This window comes from Haliotis rufescens, unplaced genomic scaffold, assembly GCF_023055435.1.
Source record: "Haliotis rufescens isolate VD_foot unplaced genomic scaffold, xgHalRufe1.0.p SCAF_131, whole genome shotgun sequence".
Taxonomy (NCBI): Eukaryota; Metazoa; Mollusca; class Gastropoda; order Lepetellida; family Haliotidae; genus Haliotis; species Haliotis rufescens.
The window spans coordinates 291,330-311,297 of record NW_025963815.1 but is presented as its reverse complement, the minus strand read 5'-3'; the positions used below and the strand labels follow the sequence as shown (position 1 = coordinate 311,297).

Sequence of the window (19,968 nt, the reverse complement as noted above, 5' to 3'; positions counted from 1 at the left end):
GACACAGTCTACACATATGTATGTCGCGTCAAGGAAATAGAGCGTGAGCTCTGTTTGTAGTCCATAGAGTTCATTCACCAGTGTAAATGTATGTCAATTCTAAAGGACCAGTCACACATTCAGGATTTTTACTGCCGTTGTTGATTAAAATGTGTCAAAAATCTGATCAAGATCCTGTGATTCGCGGGTGGGAAATTCACAAACATTGAGATATTGTTCGGGAAGTGTCCCGATTCAGCCGTTTCCAGCCGAATTCGTCCCGATTCTCCCGTTCTCAATCTGAATCTGATCCGATTTGTATCTTTCGCATGGTAAAACACAATCGAACCTGTGCCAACAGCGTCCCGATTCTCCCGAATGTTATCCGACAGAGATCACACAGTGACCGGACAGTGAACCGACAAAGACCGTTCGCATTCGGCAAGATCTGGACGCAATCTGGACTCAATCGACAAGAAACGGCAATGAACAGTTCATGCCCGTTCACCACGACAGCGTCCCGATCCACAGGACACCGCCCTGACAACACGGGACACCGCCCTGACAACACGGGACATTGTTACGATTTTGATCCGATACAGCAGAATCTGTCACGATATAGTCACGATTGTAATCCGACTAGACAAAATCGGTTGAGTTTCCTGAATGTTACAGGACGCACCATACTGTCGGGAGTGCTTGGCCGACCTCTTTGGACCTTTCCCGATCCGTAGGACTCTGTTACGAACGTATACGACTGCGTTAAGACAATGATAATTGAGGAAAGTTATCCGACTTATTCACTTTTCGTGTCGTACCGCTGTCTGATCTCAAACGGGAGCCACAATCAGCACTGTGTGAACCTGGCCTTACAAAGAAGCACAGTGGCCTACTGATCTAATTCGATATGAACAGTTGCTTCCCTTGGTCAGACCAGGATCCGTTGGGGCGTGGGTTTCAATGTTCGTATCATCCTGATCCTGACCTTGGGCTACGACACGCTACCTGTTCTAGGAGCTTCATAGTGACAAGCGACAACAGCCTGTGTCACTCGTTTTTTGTGTCCCACATTTAGCTGACACCTGTGATGAGATTAAAAAAGTCCCAAGCGGGGTTAAACTCCATAATTCCCCAGTATTGCACAGTTGATGTTTTCAGCTTTATTGTTATTTATGAAATCATTGAGCAGCCCTGGGGGATAAAATATGTATAATTTAGAGACTCACAATTTCATATTGCTACGATTTGGTCGAAGCGTCCTCCTTGATCCAGGTTAGATTATACAAGATCGACACAACACGACACAGCCCGAGGGGTACATTACAAATAAATAACGCAGCTTGTTGTTTGCGTTTCTGCTTTTCCTCTTTACTCAATTTTGCGAATGTTTTTTTATAAAGCATAATTTCTCCATGTGAAGTGATTTTAAACCACTGAACGGAAATGATTGGCAGACACATCAATCCAAACAAGGATTGTATAAAACTCATAGACATTTTTATCGTGGCTATCAACGGGCTGAATTTTCTGAATGATTGATTGTACAATTTGTGGTATTCTTGGCCGCTAAGGTACGATCGAATTTCAGCCTTGATATTAACAGCGACAGAACTGTTTTGATTGATGTGATATATAAACACAGATAAGAAATATTCATGATGTAAAATAAATAATGAGTGGAAGCCATGCGTAACGTGACACGTCCCATTAGGATCTGTGAGAAAAGTGGGTAGTTACGATATGTCTGAAATTACATGGTGCTAAAAAACCCAGTTTATCTGCTCTCGCGTATTGGATTCAGCCGCCCATGAGGAAGTCAAATGAGTTGTGGAAACACACGTGCAGTGGAATCTGTCTTTACCGGACACTCACTTACTCGGATCTCTGTGTTTACCGGACCATAGTTCTGGTCCTGGTTTTACTGCGTTAATATATTAACTAAAATCTATTAAAATTTGTTTGTTACTTTGTTGTTTAAATAATCAAGTCTGGACCAGACAATTCAGTGATTGACATCATGAGCATCGATCTACTCAAATTGGGATGCGATGACATGCATCCACCACGCCAGCGAGCCTGACCACCCGATTCCCTTAGTCGCCTCTTACGGCAAGCATGGGTAGCTGAAGACCTATACTACCCCGGATCTTCATGGGTCATAAAAGTATACGATGAATCATTGGCATTTTGAAACCTTGATTCAAGTGAGCAGCGAAGGAGCTGGAAAGGACGCCAAGACACACACAATAATGATACAACACGACTTGTTGTCCGGGTGCATGTTTTATAATAAGAATAAAAATCAAAATATCATAACAATAAAGAAAAACACATCTACTCACCGACACATTGCCCTGAGCAGCTGTCTATGATGGCTGTTCCGTTACATTCGTTGTTGCAGTCGGTGCTGGTGACGTAGCCGGGCCTGGTCGTACACTGCCCGTTACAACTGTCCACTCCGTAGGTGATGTTGCGACCCGTGGTGCCGCCGTAACACTCCCCGCAGTTGTTGGTGGTAGCGTCCCCTTGACATTGTCCTGGGGAGGGGGAAAATAAATGTTACCCTTCTTGCCAAGGTATTGTTGTTGCTACTTCTCCTCCTCCTCCTCCTCCTCCTACTACTGCTGCTACTACTTCTACTACTGATTCAACTGCAGCTACTACTACTACTATTCCTGCAGCTACTACTACTACTACAACTACAACTACTACTACAACTACAACTACTACTACTACCACTACTTTCTACTACTACTGCTTCAACTGCAGCTAGAACTACTACTACTAGTAGTTCTATAGCTACTACTTCTACTGCTACTACTACTACTACTACTACTACTACTAGTGTTTCTATTGCTTCTTCTACTACTGCTAATGCTGCTGCTTCTACTACGATTATTGATACAGCTACTACTACTACTGTTTCAACTGCCGTTTCTACTACTACTACTACTACTACTACTATTGCTACAGCTACTACTACTACTACTACTACTGTTTCTACTGCTGCTCCTACTACTACTCCTACTACTACTAATGCTTCTGCTTCTACTACTACTACTATTGCTGCAGCTACTACTACTACTACTACTGTTTCTACTACTACTACTACTTTCTACTATTACTGCTGCTTCTAAGTTATATATCCGACTGGATGTTGGTAGATGTATGCCCGGTTTTTACAAAAAGGATTTAACACTATTTGAGTTTGCATTGAAACCTTGCGCGCCTTGGTCTAGTGGCACGATACATGAGGGTGCAAACCTGCTCCCTCTAGCCATCAAGTATACCACTTATTGGGTCTTGGAATCCAATTTAAGAACTCTCGGGCCATATCAGTGTTCAAGGATAGCATAATATTCTGGGATTTTCACATGGAATGCCTGACAATGCGTGCTCAAAAGCTAAGGGATAACCATTTTATTGATTTGTTATTCTCTGCACGAATCATAAATTCAACGTTGAAATATTGACATCCGCGAACCAGATAAACATTTAAAGGCATCCAGCGTAATGCTCTGGGGCTTCCGGAATGCCACTTGACAAAGTTTGGCATACAGCGTAATGCTCTTAGGCTTCCGGAATGCCACTTGACAAAGTTTGGCATACAGCGTACTGCTCTGAGGCTTCCGGAATGCCACTTGACAAAGTTTGGCATACAGCGTACTGCTCTTAGGCTTCCGGAATGCCACTTGACAAAGTTTGGCATACAGCGTACTGCTCTGAGGCTTCCGGAATGCCACTTGACAAAGTTTGGCATACAGCGTACTGCTCTTAGGCTTCCGGAATGCCACTTGACAAAGTCTGGTATACAGCGTACTAACACGGGGTTGGCATCCTCATACATATGCTCTCGGCTATTACTCTAGTAAACGACATACCTTACCTTGGACTTTCCTTACGCATTAAGTGAGTGAGTGAGTTGGGTTTAACGCTATGATGTACCTGAAACACTGGGTTCACACTATGCATGGCTTTTAATGTCAATGACGTGAGTCATTTAGTTTTCACTTTCCTTTCGACTTCCATCGTACTCCTGTCAGTACAAAGCAAACACCTAAACACAAATTAATAATTTAAACATTCTCCTAGTTGTCTCTGTGTTACCATAGTTTGCTGCCTGATCAACATCACAACACCATTACGCCTGTTGTTGAATGTCATAATTGAGCAGTTTTATTATTCCATTAAACAATATCTGTGAATACATCTCTATGGCACCGATGCCATCTGCACCATGGTCATGCATAAATCATGCTGAGATGACGTGATAATGCTTATCTCATTACTCGTTCATGGAGACTGAGGAGGAACCTGCCTGGTGCCTATTCCAACCGTAGAAGACCAAGCTTTCTCAATGGATTGGCATTCTTTATGTTCAGGAACAGGTTTTCGAATAGATTGTTCTATTGCACCATGAGACACCGAGTAATAGTTAGGGAATGACCATTTGATATTAAGGGGTGGTGGTAGGGGCTAGGATTTTATCGAAAAAAAGAGTTGACCCCGAAAATGCTTGTAAAAAAATATTATGCTTTGACTGTTGGAGAGAAAATGAAGTTGTCTGAAACAAAAAATGGATTGTTGCACGGTTTTTATTTTGAAAATAATATTTGACTCATAGAGATGTTTCGGCTATAGGTGCAAAGCCAGATATATTAGGAAATAAAACTATCAGACTGAATATTATTTAACAAAATGACCTTGTAACAATCTAATTTTAAAGGCAGACAACTTTTAATTTTTTTTTCAGGATTCTGAAGCATAACTATTTTTATGAGAATTTCCTAGGACAAACCAAAGGTTGATCCCTTGGTGGTAATGTATATTGAGGTTGTAATCTGACATGACCCCACCACAGAGCAGTCTCCTCACTGGAGGAGATGGGTGTTGCCTGACCTTGAACAACACTTCATTCATTTTGTAAGGATGGACATACATATACAAATATCTACAAAGCGTACGTTGCCCCGATATCAATACATTTACAATAAATAAAAACATATGACACATACGATGACACATTCTGGTTGGTCTTATTTGAAAATATAAACGTTAAGCCATAAAGGTTGTCGGTCAGGTAAAAGAATGTATACTATCATATTTGATGATTTCTAACATGAAAAACAAATATTCAATGAAAGAGAATAATCAGTCTAGATTATCCGACAGATTCCTTTTGACGTAAAGAAAATGAAATGGTTATTCGATGGTGATGTATTTGATACGGGTATCAAAGTTGTGTTTTGGACCTTGAGTTTAAAATGTTTCGGCTAGTGTTTCAACCAAGGAACGTTTTGATAACGTTTAGAATTGTTTTTATGAAATCCAGTTTTCAAATATGTACTGGTATGTTTTGGCCGGCAGTTTATTCCTGCTGGTATCGCTCTCTGGCGTGTGGCCTGTATTCCACCAGGTTGCCAAAGGTGACGCGTTTATCTTCATGCATTCCATTGACAAATTAAGATAAACAATTATTATACAGTCAAGTCCCGTTAATCCGACATGGTTGGTTGCATATGATTATGTCGGATTAACGAGTATGTCGGATAAACGAAATTAAGTTGTATTAGCGTTCGTGATCGAAAATCGGACAACTTCACGGTAGATAACGATACAAGCACGTAGTCATAAAAAAATCATAAATGAAAAAAGTGAAATATTCGTATTGTTATGTTACAGTGTTTGCGGAATATGTTTTCTAATCATGCAAACTTAACACAAAACTTGGTAACGGGCTGAATGACTGATTCAAAATATTTTAGAAAAACATAGTCTGGAATGTCGCCAGTTTGTATGCAAACAAACGTATTGGGAGCTTTACCTTTCCTACAGTATCTGTCAGTAATTGTCGATTATGACAATGACAGCAAGAGTTTACACAGTGATACCAGCACTTTATTAAAAACACTGATTGCACAATGTTGTGTTAACGTAATGACACCGACTCATCAGAGTCCGTCAAGTATACTTACTCTATGCTGATGATATTGATTGGTAGGGCACGTGTTCTATAGGAATCGACCTGACAGTTTGAGTACGTAGTTCTGAAAGCTCCTACAGCGCCAAATAATCAATGCTGTCCAATTTAGCCGAAAATCTCTCGCTGCACGTTGACTAAAATGCTGTGAACATTCCAACGCACCGGCAACTTTGTACAATTTGCAACATCTCATGTGTTTAAAGTTAAAAAGCGTTATCATATTTGTTAGTTTGTATCCTATGTCACCCCGATGTCAGTCTACAGCGATGTATGTAAGACATGACAATATCATAGTCTCCAGGTGCGTGGATTCCTGTCAGTATTTTACTGTTATACATAATGATGTATTTCATTCAGTGACATTGATTGACATTTCAGGCGGACATGGTTGCACGTTTGTACCACGTGACTTTGGCATAGAGAAATAGAATGGAAACGTTTTCAAATGAAGAGACAAACGTATTCTGACTGTGGCTTGAACCCCAATGACTCGATTGTGACTGGTTCATCCAACTCCTATTGAAACAGCCAAGATGAAGATAAAAACCTTTTATCTCAATAGTTGTCCTTGGTCATTCTAAAGAAATGATCTGTTCACTTATAGGTTACAAAATGGAGAGTTATTGTGAAGACAATTTTCACAGTGTATGACATCGACAAAGAAAGTGTACTTCAAGTTTTAGGGACCACAGCGTGCTTGATATTTTCGTATTTCTCTGTCTGACTCTGACGTCACCCTGATTTATTGTTTTACGTCACAATGAACGGGATGACGTCATACTAGTGACACGCTAAATTAAATATACAGCTAACCGAGCTGTCTACCTGTACAGTTTGTTCGTTTGTTCGTTTGTTTGTTTGTTTAATGCTACACTCAGTAATATTCCAGCTATATGACGGCGGTCTGTAAATAATCGAGTCTGGACCAGACAATCCAGTGATTGACATCATGAGCATCGATCCACACAACTGGGATACGATGACTTGCATCAACCAAGTCAGCGAGCTGGAACACCCGATCCCGTTAGTCGCCTCTTACGACAAACATAGTCGCCTTTTACGGCAAGCATTGGTTGATGAAGACCTGTTCTACTCCGGGCCTTCACGGGGCACCTGTACAATAGGCTAATGTCCATTCCACACGCTCATGATACGGTTATCTACATAATATATCTTACCATTGCAGTCCAGGAAGTCGCTGACAGCACTGACATTGGCGGTTCCACCGTAGCAGATGTTGCAGGTGGAGTGAAACAAAGCCTGGCCGTTACATACACCGGCGCAGTCTAATGTTCCCGTACAACCAGTCACTGGAACAATGAAGTGATTGTGAGACATTAGAAGAATAGATAAACATCTGGAAGTGAACTTTAATTACCTAAACCACAGACTCGGTAGTCGAGCTAATAATATGGATAACAGTAAATAATAAAACCGAATGACTTTTCATGACTTGTGGGAAAAAGACAAAGGTTGAGTGTTTTTTCACAGTCCTCCCTCTCTCTCTCTCTCTCTCTCTCTCTCTCTCTCTCTCTCTCTCTCTCTCTCTCTCTCTCTCTCACACTCACTCTCTCTCTCTCTCTCTCACTCTCACTCTCTCTCACTCTCTCTCTCTTTTCTCTCTCTCTCTCTCTCTCTCTCTCTCTCACTCTCTCTCTCACTCTCACTCTCTCTCTCACTCTCTCTCTCTTTTTTCTCTCTCTCTCTCTCTCTCACTCTCTCTCTCACTCTCTCTCTCACTCTCTCTTTCTTTCTTTTCTCTCTCTCTCTCTCACTCTCTCTCTCTCTCTCTCTCTCTCCCTCTCTCTCTCCCTCTCTCTCTCTCTCTCTCTCTATAAGCATGTGTTTATGAATCAGTGTCAAATAGTGATGACACCAGGTGTTCGTATTTTACCCCAACGATGACACTCGTCACAAACACACGCAAAGGCAAGTCATTTTTTCACCTGGACAAAAACCGGGCACATATGGTACAAGTCAAAATAGGGAATTGCATCGGATCACCGAAGCAAAGGGATCCTTAACAAATCCTACCAAGTTCGAATATCTGTATTGATACTTCATCTAATAAAAGTTCAAAAAACGCATATCGTGAGGCCAAACTAAGCATCGTAGCTGAAATGGGAATGATTAAAATTGGACCAAACCATTATCTTACCCCGATTAGTTCATAGTAAAAACAGGTATCTCAACGTCCCGCTGTGACAGCGAGGCGTGATGTTGGAAATCTAAACATTCCATTGGTCATTAAAAGGGATTGGTTAATTTCCGCTTATCCTTTTACATGTAGAAGACTGGTGGTTCACGAAGTTAAGTGCATCGACGTTGTATTGGTAAGACGCATTGGTTGTGAAGACTGGTTACACCAGTTTCCATTGTGTTATTTAGAGAATAACAAGCGAGGAATTATAGATTATCTGTCCTGAATGAATGAATGAATGAATGAATGAATGAATTTCATCCCGAGCCTTTGGCGAAGGTCTTACAGCTTACGTTCACGATATCATCCTTGTGGTAGAGGTACAGAGGATAGTCGTAAGGTTGCGCCATCCCCAATATCTTGTCGTAGAAGGTGTTAATTGGGTTTTGCGAAACGGAAATGGGTGTTCACCTGCTGCTGCTTGATAGGTTCAATCTTGCCACCTAATGGCATACAGCACTACTTCCCAAGGCCAAAGGAGACACAAGCTAATCTATCCTAATGCTTTACCACACTTACAAATGTTGCCATTCTCGAAGAACTATTGGTGGACCAGGTGGGGTAGCATGTGTATCCGACTCGGGGGACGGTGTGCACTCGAGAGATGATCATTCTAGTTATTCTCTAGTTAAAGTCTCACATCCAGTCTTAATAATAAAAATAATAATAATAATAATAATAATAATAATAATAATAATAATAATAATAATAATAATAGGCCATTTATATTGCGCATATTTCCGCACCACTCAGGGGCATGCTCAAAGCATATCATTACCCAGGTCACTGGATCAGAGTGCACTCAAGAATCATTCTCAGCTCCCTTGGGAGTATGCAATCCAAGCTGCCTGCGAGGCACTAGAAGGTTCACAACCACATCGCTATCTCATCCTACCGGGTACCCATTCACTGCTAGGTGACCAGAGCACATTTCGTACACTTGCACAAGGAGACGTCACATGTTACATGTGCTTCAATGAGGGGCCCTGGAACCGCGGTCACCCATTCGTATGATATAATTATGCATGGTCATTATATTTCTTATGATTATGGAAACGAGTATGTGAGTTTGCTTTAACGCCGCTTTGAACAGTATTCCAGTTATATCACGGCATGTCAGCTTGATGTGGGAGGAAAGCCCTAAATGATATCGGTCTCCGACGTTCAGATTACAAAAATGGTTTTACCGCTATATATAATTCTCTTACAAAAAGATTAAACTTAGTTACGGGGTTATAAACATTAGGGTATGACTGTTTTTGAATTATCCATTCATAGAAATTTCACAACTATTTTGCCTTTTTACGAAAAATCAGATAATCGAGACTGGTTATTGTATGGCGATGATGTTTTCTATGTTCACCGTCTGCACCTCGCGGTCTTTGGTCAAGCGTGCCTGTTTTGTGTACTGCATTGTGCTAAGTGGTTAGCAACGCTTCGTCAGATGCGACAATGGCTACTCAAGAAACACCGACAGGCTTTACATGGTGTCCCTGTTGAGAGTATCGGTCGTGTAGCTCACTACCAACAATGGCGTATGAACGCCGGATTGGTATGTCCTGATTGTCCCTATCTAAGCACGTACTGACATTGCTTTGAAACAACAGTGAAGCGAATATGTGTTCATAACTTGCTATTTATAACCAATGTAAAAAAATATTATTTACTTTATGACCTTCTGTCCATGTGGTTGAGATTCCGTTTAGGGTGTTTCAGTTTTCGATGCTGTGAAAACATTTAACTCATAATTAGCTGCTACAGTATTTTTGTATAATATATAATTTTGAATATAATGTATATATTTTTTTTAAGTACAATTAGATCTGAAAAAGTACCGTAAAATCTGTGAAGATTACAAGAATCTTCCAATCGTGCAGGGAAAGTCTTAAATAATAATTTGTTCCCAGATTGCTGACAACAGTTCTCCAATCTCACAACAAACATGTCCGCCCACACGCATCAACATTGCCCTGGCAACGCACTGCTCGCCAGCCCCTGCCATAATTAGCAGCAAATCCTTTGTTCAATTATGAATCACTCTATCAAAATAACGACGGTTAGATAATAACGTTTGTTTGTTTTAAATTCTAATTGAGTTTTAACATGGAATTCTTTATATTCTATATAATTTATCAGTGAGTTGTTAGTTCCTGAGCAAATCACTATGACAAAATTATTTTGTCTACTGAATACATTAAATTCTTGCAAAATAAGTCAGGACGTGTGTGTCCAGTTCCAAGAGGTTGTATTATGATTTAATAATTGTCTTTCTACCTTAATTGGTTTATTCATGATTTTACTTGAAATATAAATATCTATCATTTACAAATAATGTACATAACATTGTGTTTTTTTATCATTACCAGGTAGGTAGATGTATTGTATATATGATTACATTGATGATGATGATGATGATGATGACGACGAGGTCGTGGAGAATACAGTCGTGGTCATGTTGATGTCCACATTGACAAGGTAGAAGAGACTGTGATAGTTCATTAGAGACATGCTATATTCAGTATATCAGCTGTGGTTCTTGATCAAACGATCGATGAGACAGACATGTCAATATCGATGCGACACATGACTCCCATTAATAACAACACGTGTTTGTCATTGAGCCAAGGCTGTTTCCATGGCAATTGCCACATCACCCAGGGCATATATAAATAACCTCGATATTAAATAACTTGTATTATAAACAGCAGGAATGTGTGGAAACTTTGGAAACAGTGATAGTGTTGCATATCCATATCCATTTATGTTCCAGGTAAAACTTTCCAGATCGCTGCTGTTGTCGGTGTTCGACAGACTGAAATTAGTATGAGATTTTGATATTTGCAAACCAAAAACTCAGAGTTAATATTTATCGCCAACGGAATGTTTAAAACGATTATTTTGTTACAACAAAGTGGAGACTGTAGCGGTGAAAAGTATGTGAATGAATCACTGTAGAAGGATCAAAGAAGTACTTCGTAAGACACATGTGACATGACATTGCGCTATTACAGACTCAAATAGGAACATTCGTCACGTAAAGCTTCAGTGAGCTGTTTGGTAAATATACAGTAAATATAAAACGGCAACGCCGTAGAATAGCTCATTTAGATTATCAGTTGGGCGCAAAAGGCAAAATTGTCGTAAAAGTATATTGATCACTAAAAATCAGCGATGACACCAGGTATGGTACATTTGTTGGAACCTCGGGTTCGAAATATAATTTATGAAAGGTGAATGTCGGTATACTGTGCTGGACGTTTGTAAAATAAATACTGAAGAAAGAAACCCAGGTTAGTATATCGTTTGTAGCTGAAAACATATTCAGACATAAAAAATCTCGGTAATGTAATGTCTGTGAAGATTATACTTTAGTTTAATATATGCTCTGCCAACGGTGGAGCAGGATGCGATAACCTTTTCGCGAACACTTGGTTAATCCCGTTGTGAAAGTAATTCCTAAACACATGTTTGTGATATAGTCGGAATCGAACAGTGGACTCTACTTTTAGTAGAGAGTTATCACTTATATGTTATTTCTTGATTTTTATATATTATGATTATGTACATAATTATTGCCCTTTTTTATTTATAAACATCGTGAAAGTTCCCTTTAGTTTTGTTTAAGTATTAGTCTGATACAGATTATATCAATCAAAACTCTTGTTTAAAAGAAAGGTCTTACAATGAACGCAAAACTGAGCGTTATTCAAAAGAAGTACAATGGACCCATATAAGTACCCCAGGTTTGCACTTCTACTCTTTTATTGATTAATTTGTATACAATAGTATGTTTTATGTTTTGAACAACTACTTTCAGAGACCTTGCTGTACATTTAACCTTGGTTTACTTGTTGATCACGTGTTGTTCTGTACCAGGGCATGGTGCGGCAGAAATAAAACATTGCTCAACATCTGAGGTAGTCTAACAATTCGAAATAAATCATGTATTATTTTTCAATTATATCTATATTTGATTCATTTAGTAAAGTCTCAGTAAGTAGATGTCTAAATACTTGACGATTACCACAGCTTAACAAAAGGGCTCTGGGGTATTAGGCGTTATTGATGCAGGGTTTCAAATCCAGATAAAATGGAATCGTGTGGTAATATTGTATTAATGTTTCCCCTGTGGTTTGACATAGGTTCACTATTATCATATTGACATTTATCTGTAGCGTCCAATCACATTTTTATCAATAACCGATTGACTGAACAAATGTGAAGTTTAGTAATAAAACAAAGATGGGATTCATTAGTGTAGAGAGAATCTGTTTTATGTCTTCATGGTCGCATCGTACGTACACCTGTTTGATTATAGCTTGGTTGTTCCAGGGACTAAGGATTCCACTGATGGGCATACATAGCATATCTGTACGTCTATTACTTGTCAGTGACACAACGCCTTTAAGAAACGTCACGTAATTAATCATTTTTGGAATAAAATCTTAATGATTAGTGATGTCATTTGATTGTGACGTCATAGTAACTGATGACGTCATATTATTAGTCTGCAAAGCCTTGTGATTCAGTTTCACTGTAGCGATAAGTCTAAAGCCACCGTTACACTATCAAATACTTTGATGAAAAACTTGATCAAACGTCAAAGCTTTGGGGGGAATTATCTTGCCATGATGGATGCTACTGACAAAGAATGTTTTCATATGTATTTTGTGTATTGCCCTGTTGAGAATGCGGCGTCGGGGAAGTCAGATTTCGTCCCGAGAATGGCTGCTCGTTGTTGAACCAAATGAATTAATTCTTCCAACATCTCTTCAGTCCAAAATAGTTGTCTCATTTTGACTTGTTTCTATGCACTTCCGGTTGAAAAGGGGTAAATGTTCCTTGTTCTGATTGTCATAATGTAATCAACGTCATCAAACTTTGATCACAGTTTGACGAGAAATAGGATCGGTTTCTATTCCATCAAAGTCCGTCAAAACATTTGGCAAAGTTTTTTACCAGCATGTTAAACTATCAAAAACGTGGTCAAAATGGACTTTGATCAGGTTTTAATCAAAGTTTTTGATAGTATAACGGGGGCTTAAGAATGGCGGTTTTGTATGATAAATAATGAATCTCAACCGAATGTCTTTTGGCATCAAATATATCGCTAATATGTTTGAAATCAAACGTTTTTCGGGTGAAGTTTTAATTATTATCCAAATCATTCTTCCTACTATTTTAGATTGTTAACAATAATAGCCAGTGTCGTTAGTGTAAGCAGCTAACCAACTTCAGTGGCAGAGAGATTAGCGTTTTCATTTAATTGCAATGGTGACATCACAATGGATGGAAAAGCATTGAAATGTAAACTCCTAGAAGATATCGCTTTGATGTGACCCAAGCGACATCGCACGGTGAAGACAGTTTGGATGATAGAATGATGTTATTTTTGCCAAATAAAGGCATTCTTTGTTCCAGAAATAATGTGTTTTCAGTGAGATTGTTCGTTAGATGATATGACAGATACACCACCAACCCCACCCTCTTCCCTTTGCTATACCACTGGGTCATCAAATGGTCAGTTTGTAATAGCACAATTAGTATAATATACACAATTCAACCAAGATGCCTTACCGAGTATATTAGCCCAAGTTTTAGAAGACAGATAACACTCACCTTCCTTAAGTGCAGCCAGCAGGGCCTCGAAGTACGTCTTGAACTCCGCTATCTGAGCCTTGGCAGCTGTCTTGTATGTGTCGATGGTGCTGGTGTACGTCGATGCTTGGCTGCCGAGGACGTTGACGCCACACAATGCTGCCTGATCTACTTCGGTGGAAGCTTGAGAAGTGAAGAACGTTATTGCTGCTTGAACATCTGTTTGGAGACCAGATAGTATTTCTGCATTGGATTGTCCGCTAAAGTCATACGCTGAACAGTTTGGGCTGCTGCTTGAGAGAGCGGCACTAGCGGTAGCAAGTACAGATGACGACACGGGACTTAAGTCTATGGTTGTCACATTGCCATCCGGGAGGGTAAGGTTTGCTAGTTTACCTCCAATTGCAGGGATCGTGGTAGCAGCACAGTATACTTTGTTGTAGACTTCATACTTGGCCAAGAAGTTGATGCCTCGTTGTTGGAAGCAGCCGTAGAAACCGCTGAAGTCTATGACAATTGATGACGAAGGGACGACTGACACAGAAGATGGGGAGATGGCTACAGAGGTTGACGTGTCAGCGACCGTGGATGTTAATGTCATCATTGTGGTTGATGGCATTATTTCTGTGGATGTGGTTGCAGTAGCAGACGCTTCCGTTGATCCCGGTGCTATGGTAGACGATGCTGATGACGTTGCTGGTGTAGAGGGTGTGCTTGTTGCGGATGCTGATAGAGAATCTTGAGATGCCGTTGATGTTTCAGCTGGTGATGACGATGACAATGGGGCTGTTGACGAGGAACTGGCAGCTGGTGTTGACGATGACGTTGGGGCTGTTGACGAGGAACTAGCCACTGGTGTTGACGATGACATTGGGGCTGTTGACGAGGAACTGGCAGCTGGTGTTGACGATGACATTGGGGCTGTTGACGAGGAACTAGCCGCTGGTGTTGACGATGACGTTTGTGGTGTTGACGAGGAATCTCCCACTGGTGTTGACGAGGAACTAGGCACTGGTGTTGACGATGATGTTGGTGGTGTTGATGAGGAACTAGCCAGTGGTGTTGACGAGGAACTAGCCGCTGGTGAGGACGACATTGGGGCTGTTGATGAGGAACTAGCCAGTGGTGATGACGACGACATTGGTGGCGCAGAAGAAGAACTAGCAGCTGGTGATGACGACGACACTGGTGGCATTGATGAGGAACTTGCCAGTGGTGATGACGACGACATTGGTGGTGCAGAAGAAGAACTAGCAGCTGGTGATGACGACGACACTGGTGGCATTGATGAGGAACTTGCCAGTGGTGATGACGACGACATTGGTGGTGCAGAAGAAGAACTAGCAGCTGGTGATGACGACGACACTGGTGGCATTGATGAGGAACCTGCCAGTGGTGATGACGACGACATTGGTGGCATTGATGAGGAACTTGCCAGTGGTGATGACGACGATATTGGTGGTGCAGAAGAAGAACTAGCAGCTGGTGATGACGACGACACTGGTGGCATTGATGAGGAACCTGCCAGTGGTGATGACGACGACATTGGTGGCATTGATGAGGAACTTGCCAGTGGTGATGACGACGACATTGGTGGTGCAGAAGAAGAACTAGCCAGTGGTGATGACGACGACATTGGTGGCATTGATGAGGAACTAGCAGCTGGTGATGACGACGACACTGGTGGCATTGATGAGGAACTTGCCAGTGGTGATGACGACGACATTGGTGGCATTGATGAGGAACTTGCCAGTGGTGATGACGACGACATTAGTGGCATTGATGAGGAACTAGCCGCTGGTGATGACGACGACATTGGTGGCATTGATGAGGAACTAGCAGCTGGTGATGACGACGACATTGGTGGCATTGATGAGGAACTTGCCAGTGGTGATGACGACGACATTGGTGGTGCAGAAGAAGAAGTAGCCAGTGGTGATGACGACGACATTGGTGGCATTGATGAGGAACTAGCAGCTGGTGATGACGACGACACTGGTGGCATTGATGAGGAACTTGCCAGTGGTGATGACGACGACATTGGTGGCATTGATGAGGAACTTGCCAGTGGTGATGACGACGACATTAGTGGCATTGATGAGGAACTAGCCGCTGGTGATGACGACGACATTGGTGGCATTGATGAGGAACTAGCAGCTGGTGATGACGACGACATTGGTGGCATTGATGAGGAACTAGCAGCTGGTGATGACGACGACATTGGTGGCATTGATGAGGAACTAGCAGCTGGTGATGACGACGACATTGGTGGCATTGATGAGGAACTAGCCAGTGGTGATGACGACGACATTGGTGGCATTGATGAGGAACTTGGCAGTGGTGATGACGACGACATTGGTGGCGCAGAAGAAGAACTAGCCAGTGGTGATGACGACGACATTGGTGGCATTGATGAGGAACTAGCCAGTGGTGATGACGACGACACTGGTGGCATTGATGAGGAACTAGCCACTGGTGATGACGACGACATTGGTGGCATTGATGAGGAACTTGCCAGTGGTGATGACGACGACATTGGTGGCACTGATGAGGAACTAGGCGGTGGTGATGACGACGACATCGATGGCGCAGAAGAAGAACTAGCCGCTGGTGATGACGACGACATTTGTGGCATTGATGAGGAACTAGCAGCTGGTGATGACGACGACATTGGTGGCATTGATGAGGAACTTGCCGCTGGTGATGACGACGACATTGGTGGCATTGATGAGGAACTTGCCAGTGGTGATAACGACGACACTGGTGGCATTGATGAGGAACTAGCCAGTGGTGATGACGACGACATTGGTGGCATTGATGAGGAACTTGCCAGTGGTGATGACGACGACATTGGTGGCATTGATGAGGAACTAGCCAGTGGTGATGACGACGACATTGGTGGCATTGGTGAGGAACTAGCCAGTGGTGATGACGACGACACTGGTGGCATTGATGAGGAACTAGCCAGTGGTGATGACGACGACACTGGTGGCATTGATGAGGAACTTGCCAGTGGTAATGACGACGACATTGGTGGCATTGATGAGGAACTTGCCAGTGGTAATGACGACGACATTGGTGGCATTGATGAGGAACTTGGCAGTGGTGATGACGACGACATTGGTGGCATTGATGAGGAACTTGGCAGTGGTGATGACGACGACATTTGTGGCATTGATGAGGAACTAGCCAGTGGTGATGACGACGACATTGGTGGCACTGATGAGGAACTTGCCAGTGGTGATGACGATGACATTGGTGGCATTGATGAGGAACTTGGCAGTGGTGATGACGATGACATTGGTGGCATTGATGAGGAACTAGCCAGTGGTGACGGCGACGACATTGGTGGCGCAGAAGAAGAACTAGTCGCTGGTGATGACGACGACATTTGTGGCATTGACGAGGAACTAGCCAGTGGTGATGACGATGACATACTGGGCATCATGCTCGAGTCACTTGACATGGAACTTCCATATGACATACTGGGCATCATGCTGGGGTCACTTGACATGGAACTTCCATATGACATACTGGGCATCATGCTCGAGTCACTTGACATAGAACCTCCATATGACATACTGGGCATCATGCTCGAGTCACTTGACATAGAACTTGCATATGACATACTGGGCATCATGCTTGGGTCACTTGACATGGAACTTCCATATGACATACTGGGCATCATGCTAGGGTCACTTGACATTGTGGAACTTCCATATGACATACTGGGCATCATGCTTGGGTCACTTGACATTGTGGAACTTCCATATGACATACTGGGCATCATGCTCGAGTCACTTGACATTGTGGAACTTCCATATGACATACTGGGCATCATGCTGGGGTCACTTGACATGGAACTTCCATATGACATACTGGGCATCATGCTTGGGTCACTTGACATTGTGGAACTTCCATATGACATACTGGGCATCATGCTCGAATCACTTGACATTGTGGAACTTCCATATGACATACTGGGCATCATGCTCGAGTCACTTGACATGGAACTTCCATATGACATACTGGGCATCATGCTGGGGTCACTTGACATAGAACTTCCATATGACATACTGGGCATCATGCTAGGGTCACTTGACATGGAACTTCCATATGACATACTGGGCATCATGCTCGAGTCACTTGACATGGAACTTCCATATGACATACTGGGCATCATGCTAGGGTCACTTGACATTGTGGAACTTCCATATGACATACTGGGCATCATGCTCGAATCACTTGACATTGAACTTCCAAATGACATACTGGGCATCATGCTTGGGTCACTTGACATGGAACTTCCATATGACATACTGGGCATCATGCTTGGGTCACTTGACATAGAACTTCCATATGACATACTGGGCATCATGCTAGGGTCACTTGACATTGTGGAACTTCCATATGACATACTGGGCATCATGCTGGGGTCACTTGACATTGTGGAACTTCCATATGACATACTGGGCATTATGCTCGAGTCACTTGACATGGGACTTCCATATGACATACTAGGCATCATGCTCGAGTCACTTGACATGGAACTTCCATATGACATACTGGGCATCATGCTTGGGTCACTTGACATGGAACTTCCATATGACATACTGGGCATCATGCTCGAGTCACTTGACATGGAACTTCCATATGACATACTAGGCATCATGCTCGAGTCACTTGACATGGAACTTCCATATGACATACTGGGCATCATGCTTGGGTCACTTGACATGGAACTTCCATATGACATACTGGGCATCATGCTCGAGTCACTTAAAATGGAACTTCCATATGACATACTGGGCATCATGCTCGAGTCACTTGACATGGAACTTCCATATGACATACTGGGCATCATGCTTGGGTCACTTGACATGGAACTTCCATATGACATACTGGGCATCATGCTTGGGTCACTTGACATGGAACTTCCATATGACATACTGGGCATCATGCTTGGGTCACTTGACATGGAACTTCCATATGACATACTGGGCATTATGCTCGAGTCACTTGACATGGAACTTCCATATGACATACTGGGCATCATGCTAGGGTCACTTGACATAGAACTTCCATATGACATACTGGGCATTATGCTCGAGTCACTTGACATTGTGGAACTTCCATATGACATACTGGGCATCATGCTAGGGTCACTTGACATGGAACTTCCATATGACATACTGGGCATCATGCTTGGGTCACTTGACATCGAATAGTCTCCAGGAGACGACACCGTGCTGATGGTGTTTTGAGAGATGCTTGCCATCATGTCTGTTGATACCGTCATTGACGATGAATCGCTGCCCCACATACTTGAAGAATCCTGGCTTCCCATGACGTAACTCGAAGTGTCACTAGCATATATACCTGAAATGCTACTCATATCTACACTACTGGATGACGAGTCCATGGAATACGTCAATGACATACCACTACTATCAAGACTAGCTGATGAGTCGTAGCTCGCCATCTGGGAGGGGAGTGACATAGATCCCGTCTCTGACACAGTAGACATGTCACTCATAGTCATTGATATATCTGACACGGAAGCTGACTGTTTAGTCCTGACAGCGTGATTCACAAGCACGATAAACACAAGGGTAACTGCAATATCCATCTTACCCAAAACGTTTCCACAGTGAGGAATACCCATCTTTCCTAAGCACTTAATCCGACTTACTGGACTGCGTCAGTTGTTTTAAATACACGGTCTCTTGTTGTAATATATTTACAATGTTTTTTTTATAAAAATATATAAAAACTCACAGGATTAGATGGTCACATTGTACACTCCGACTTGGATAAAACACAAACGATCCAAAATAGTTTTTTTTGTTTCTTCGGTAGCGTTCTTGACACAGCACAAGAAAGGATTTCAGAAACCAAACAACTATAAAGAAATCCTGTTAACAGGTAAGAACCACGTACTTCTCCTGACAAGATTTCAAGCCGTTGTGATACTAGCCTCGAATCCTTAGTTGTATAGGTGGTAAGAACCACGTACTTCTCCTGACAAGATTTCAAGCCGTTGTGATACAAGCCTCGAATCCCTAGCTGTATAGGTGTGGATAAAAACAATCCCTTGGTTACCGGTTCTTGAATGCGTGCAGGTACAGGTAACGGAAGAGAAGCAGTTTAATTAGTACCTACCAGGTAAATGGGGACTTGATTAACGCAGGGGGTTGTTCTCACGATC

The 19,968-nt window shown here is 42.2% G+C and overlaps 1 protein-coding gene across 3 annotated transcripts in view; it reads right to left on the bottom strand.

The window, feature by feature from the left end:
- The window catches only part of LOC124143147 (pneumococcal serine-rich repeat protein-like), a 63,156-nt gene extending 43,188 nt beyond the window's left edge, over positions 1-19,968 (bottom strand). The window contains exons 1-4 of one of the 3 annotated variants that reach the window (XM_048394896.1): positions 17,475-19,967; positions 13,782-17,327; positions 7,141-7,272; positions 2,322-2,516 (exon numbers count right to left, since the gene is read on the bottom strand). In XM_048394896.1, coding sequence (XP_048250853.1) covers positions 2,322-2,516; positions 7,141-7,272; positions 13,782-17,327; positions 17,475-19,425 — 5,824 coding nt within the window. In that variant the 5' untranslated portion in view covers positions 19,426-19,967. Of the gene's footprint in view, positions 1-2,321; positions 2,517-7,140; positions 7,273-13,781 lie in introns of all 3 variants that reach the window. The other 2 variants (XM_048394897.1, XM_048394895.1) reach the window with 2 other exon arrangements.